Source organism: Mandrillus leucophaeus, unplaced genomic scaffold (assembly GCF_000951045.1).
Source record: "Mandrillus leucophaeus isolate KB7577 unplaced genomic scaffold, Mleu.le_1.0 Scaffold15, whole genome shotgun sequence".
NCBI lineage: Eukaryota > Metazoa > Chordata > Mammalia > Primates > Cercopithecidae > Mandrillus > Mandrillus leucophaeus.
The window spans coordinates 3,616,993-3,622,430 of NW_012101476.1; the positions used below are offsets into that span (position 1 = coordinate 3,616,993).

The following is a 5,438-nucleotide window of genomic DNA, read 5'->3' on the forward strand; positions in this document are numbered from 1 at the left end:
TAGTCCCAGCTACTCGGGAGGCTGAGGCAGGAGAATGGTGTAGACCCGGGAGGCGGAGCTTGCAGTGAGCTGAGATCCGGCCACTGCACTCCAGCCTGGGCGACAGCGCGAGACTCTGTCTCAAAAAAAAAAAAAAAAGAAAGCTCTTCTGGCCACTGCAGAATACTAAGGACAGATATCAGATACATACCCGAGATGATAATGACTTTCAGATCGTTGCTGTCAGCGTCATGAAGAATGTCACTCTGCAGAGATTTCAGCATTGCAAGTGACAACGCGTTCCTCTTCTTGGGATTGCTCAAGACGATGTTCCTGTGAAGCACATTTTACAATCACAGGGTCACGCACCAGTCAAAACAAGTGAGGACCCCTGCGATTCCCGTCTAATTTAGGAGCTATTTTTAAAAGACAAGAAAAGAGAACTGCTGGGGTTTAGTGCCAATTTAGAGGGTCTGTCGACTCTCTGGAGTTATAGCCGAGTCAAAACAAGAAAAAGGCGACCTGAAATGCAGGCTGGGTTTCCTCCCTCTTCCCTTGATTTGTTTCTCTTTTTCTCCATGTTAGATGTCAGAAACATGACTGCCACCTCCACAGAGAGGGCAACGCACAGCAGTTCCAAAATCAACACCACCCAGAGAGGCTGCAAGCTTAGCATGACAGCAGCAGGCGCCGGAGAAATCTGACAAACAGTGGCTACCTTCCACTGCTTTCTTTCCATTGTTTCTTAGAAAAAAGTTAGAAAAGAAACCCAGAATGAAAATAACGCCCCAGATCTCGGCTCACTGCAACCTCCACCTCCTGGGTTGAAGCGAGTCTACTGCTTCGGCGTCCCGAATAGCTGGGACTACAGGCGCCCACCACCATGCCCGGCTACTTTTGTATCTTTAGTAGAGATGAGGTTTCACCATGTTGGCTAGGCTGGTCTTGAACTCCTGATCTCAGGTGATCCGCTTGCCTCAGCCTCCCAAAGTGTTGGGATTATAGGCAGGAGCCACTGTGTCTGACTCAATTTTTTATATTTAATTTTTGTGAGTACATATAGTAGGTGTATATATACTTATGGGGTACCTGGGATGTTTTGGCACAGGCAAGCAATGCGCAATGATCACATCATGGAAAATGGGGTATCCATCTTCTCAAGCATTTATCCTTTGTGGATAACAAAGGATAAATCAACAATCCAATGATATTCTTTTAGTTAGTTTCAAATCGACAATTAAATTATTATTGACTATAGTCACCCTGTTGTGCTATAGAATTGTCAGCCTTATTCATTCATTCTATTTTTCTGTACCCAGTCCATCTTTTTTTTTTTTTTTTTTTTTCAGATGGAGTTTCATTCTTGTTGCCCAGGCTGGAATACAATGGCATGATCTCAGCTCACTGCAACCTCTGCCTCCCGGGTTCAAGTGATTCTTTTGCCTCAGGCTCTCAAGTAGCTGGGATTGCAGGTGTGTGCCACCACACCCAGCTAATTTTTATATTTTTAGTAGAGCTGAGGTTTCACCATGTTGGCCAGGCTGGTCTCGAACTCTTGACCTCAGGTGATCCACCCGACTTGGCCTCCCAAAGTGCTGGGATTACAGACGTGAGCTACTGTGCCTAGGCCCATCTTTTCTTATAGTGGCATCCTGTAAGTCTACAAAACAATTCGTGCTGTCTGCGAATGGGATAACACATGAAGAATAAAAGTACAAGTCACACAGCAAGAGGGCTCTTCTGGACATATCCTGTCACCAAAAGCTGGGGTCCAAAGGGCCTGCTCGCTCTTTTGAGGCATCCCATGTGCTGAATAAAATAATCTGTATTGTCATCTTGCTGCCTGTACACAGAAATGTCTTATTTTTGGCTGCTATAAGAAATGGGCAAAGAGCCAAATACCAGATTGTTATTATGTATTTTATGTGTTTCCTATCAGTTTTCACCTACATGTTTCCTGCCTTCCTCAATCTTTTTTGAATCTGATATTCCTTCCGCGGTACAGCCAGCTTGGATCTTCCGTAAATAGTATTCTGTGTCGTGTTTTTCTGGAAAACAACTTTGATGACTGAATTTATTTCAATAAGAATAACCACTTTCTTTGGAATACCGTTTCAAGGTTGCTGCAGTCTTCAGGAGGCTGCGCTATTCATCTTGTTGTTTCTTATAAACATTGTTCTTTCCTAAGTACAAAAATTACTTGTGCTGATTTGCTGATAGACTTCAAAACTTATATTTGGTGAGGGTGGTGGGAGAACGGCTTATAAACCTCTCCATCAAATAATGAGGGTGCTTCTTGTAGCAAATATAAAAAGCTGCCATCCCATCGGTGACTTATGCTTAAACTAAATGCTAAGGTCTCAGACAAAATCGTATAAAAAGATTCCAGCCCCCAAGGCCATTGTGCACTGCGGAATCTGTTCATGTGTCCCATTAGCTGTTTGGCTCCGACACTGTGAGTGTTCTAAACCGCAGAGTCCACTCTCCAACCCAGAGGAACCAGGCTCAACTCCTCCCGCTCCACCCAAGCTCTTCTCCCAGACCATCTCCTAATTGCCAGATCCAAATCCACTGGCCATCTCGATCATTCCCTCCTTCTGGAGACAGATTTCTTCTCTCCTGGTTGTTTTGTACTTCTCTGGCCGGTTCTTCTTTGCAGGGTCCAGCCCCACAGAGTCGGTGGGTTTTTCTCCTCGTGTGCGGAGATGAGAGATTGTAGGAATAAAGACACAAGACAAAGAGATAAAAGAAAAGACAGCTGGGCCCGGGGGACCACTACCACCAAGAGGCGGAGACCGGTAGTGCCCTGAATGCCAGGCTGTGCTGTTATTTATTGGGGTACAAGGCAAAAGGGGCAAGGTAAGGAGTGTGAGCCATCTCCAATGATTGACAAGGTCACATGAATCACGTGTCCACTGGACAGGGGGCCCTTCCCTGTTTGGCAGCCGAGGTGGAGAGACATAGAGAGAGAGAGAGAGGACACAGCCTATGCCATTATTTCTTCATATCAGAGACTTTTAGTACTTTCACTAATTTGCTACTGTTATCTAGAAGGCAGAGCCAGGTGTAAGGATGGAACATGAAGGCAGACTAGGAGCGTGACCACTGAAGCACAGCATCACAGGGAGACGGTCAGGCCTCCGGATAACTGCGGGCGGGCCTGACTGATGTCACGCCCTCCACAAGAGGCAGAGGAGTCGAGTCTTCTCTAAACTCCTCCGGGGAAAGGGAGACTCCCTTTCCCGGTCTGCTAAGTAGCGGGTGTTTTTCCTTGACACTGACGCTACCGCTACACCACGGTCTGCTTGGCAACGGGCATCATCCCGGACGCTGGCGTTACCGCTAGACCAAGCAGCCCTCTGGTGGCCCTGCCCGGGGAATAACAGAAGGCTCATACTCTAGTCTTCTGGTCACTTCTCACTATGTCCCCTCAGCTCTTATCTCTGTATGGCTTGGTTTTTCCTAGGTTATAATTGTAGAGCAAGGATAATTATAATATTGGAATAAAGAGTAATTGCTATAAGCTAATGATTAATAATATTCATATATAATCATATCTATTATCTATATCTAGTATAACTATTCCTATTTCATGTATTTTATTACACTGGAACAGCTCGTGCCCTCAATCTCTTGCCTCCGCACCTGGGTAGCTTGACGCCCACACTTCTTGACTTCTTTCGTGGGCTACTAGCCCTCTGTTAATCCCTGAATGCCAGCCATCCTGAATTCTGTCCTCCGCACTCTTCCCAGGCAACTTCGCCAATGACCTTGACGTCAACGGCCGCCTCTGAGCTGAGCTCCAGGTGCACACGTTCATCCCGATGTCCACTGCCCTTCTCCATCTAAGTGTCCTTGGGCATCCCCCCATTCTCAAACCTGCCCCTCTCGTCTCTTCCTTATTTGAGTGGTGCCACTCAGCTGCCTGAATCAGAGAAAAAGTCATTCTAGTTTTTTATCTCTTCCTGATTCAACTGGCACCAAAGCCTGTTAATAATACCTCCTAAAAAATCTCATCACTGAACCCTCCCAACGGCCATCTTGGTTGAAAACATGCGATGCCTTGCACTGAGAGCTTCACCACTATCACCTATCCGAAGAGGGACACTTTAAGAATGAGGTTACCACCAGAGCATGTGATAAGTATCAAGGTAAGAGATGGTCCTTGTAAATGCCCCCATGAACTGTCTGAAGATCATTATTGTAAATCACGAGAAGGTCCCTGAAGTGAGGGACTGTCATGTTCTCACACAGAGAAGACGCTCAATATCTGTTCTAATGACAAAAAATAGCATTTCTATTTTTTCACAGCCAATTCCACCGAATGCAGTGGAATGACATTGCATCCAGTTTTTTTGCCATCTCTTTTCAAACCAAGCGGTGAGTAGAAACAGAGTAGAAACCACTTTGGGGCAGAGGGACCTCTCTGAACCCTGGTGAGACCTACTGGCCGTGTGGCCCTGAACAGGCTGTCACCTCTCTGAACTTGCTTCCTCACTGTAAAGCGGGCATAAAATTATCCACCTTGCAGGCCATTGTTAAGAATTAGGGATCACGGATGCCGGGAGCCCAGCACAGAGCTGGCCCTGGGTCCATGACAGCAGTGCCGCTGGGAGGAGCATGGAAAACGGACACTTGAAGAGTGACGGGTTGCTCAAGTTCTCACACAAGTTGACCTGCTTAGTGCCTAACATAGTGCTGCTTTAATGCCTGGTTAAGAAGTTTCCTTTCCTACTAAACAACCCCTAGCATTCACACGAGAGTGTTTCAGTCACCACCTTTGCTGATTCATGTTTAATTCTGGAGAACTCGACCAGCCTCCTTTTTGTCATCTGGCCTGCCCATAAGTCAGGCTTCCAACCAGATGTGACCAGATTTACAGAAGTGGAAACTTAGCAATGGGCAAGAAAGGCCCTGGCCTGGGCCCTGCTCTGGCCTGCGCTCCTGTAGATGATGAGCAAGGGGTCCACAGGGAAAGGAACCATCCCCTTTCTAAACCCTGGGGCCATTACTGAGACCCTGGAATTCCCTGCCCCTGCTGTGGGCACCACAAGCTCAAAGGCGGCCAAGAGCAGTTGTCTGTAGGGCATGAGGGGACAGACAATCCAGACATGCTGGAAGGGTGTCTGCAGATCTGTGCACCCAGTCCCCTGCAGAGCAGCAGAAAGGACGGGTGCAAAGGTGGGAAAGGATGAGAGGAGGGTGAGCAGAAAAGGAAAACGCTGAAGCCAGGGGCTGGCTCTCCACCCCTGCGGGGAACCACCCGGTCATCTCATTATCAGTTCACCCGCGGCCTTCTAGGTCTTCTTCGGAAGGTAAACATCTCAGGGTAGGAGAAAACGACGCTTATTTAACAGCTTGATTTAGAACTGAAACATGCTGAAACATGGTACTCAGGCCTCCCTTTGCACCCTTGCCCGGGCCAGGCAAGCACCCGGCTCAGGCCTGAAGTGGGCAGG

The 5,438-nt window shown here is 47.4% G+C and overlaps 1 protein-coding gene across 1 annotated transcript in view; it reads right to left on the reverse strand.

Moving 5' to 3' along the window:
* The window catches only part of ECHDC3 (enoyl CoA hydratase domain containing 3), a 27,102-nt gene extending 23,278 nt beyond the window's left edge, over window positions 1-3,824 (reverse strand). The window contains exons 1-2 of the mRNA XM_011974945.1: window positions 3,724-3,824; window positions 191-312 (exon numbers count right to left, since the gene is read on the reverse strand). Coding sequence (XP_011830335.1) covers window positions 191-312; window positions 3,724-3,824 — 223 coding nt within the window. The remainder of the gene's footprint in view (window positions 1-190; window positions 313-3,723) is intronic.
* Window positions 3,825-5,438: the final 1,614 nt, after the last annotated feature.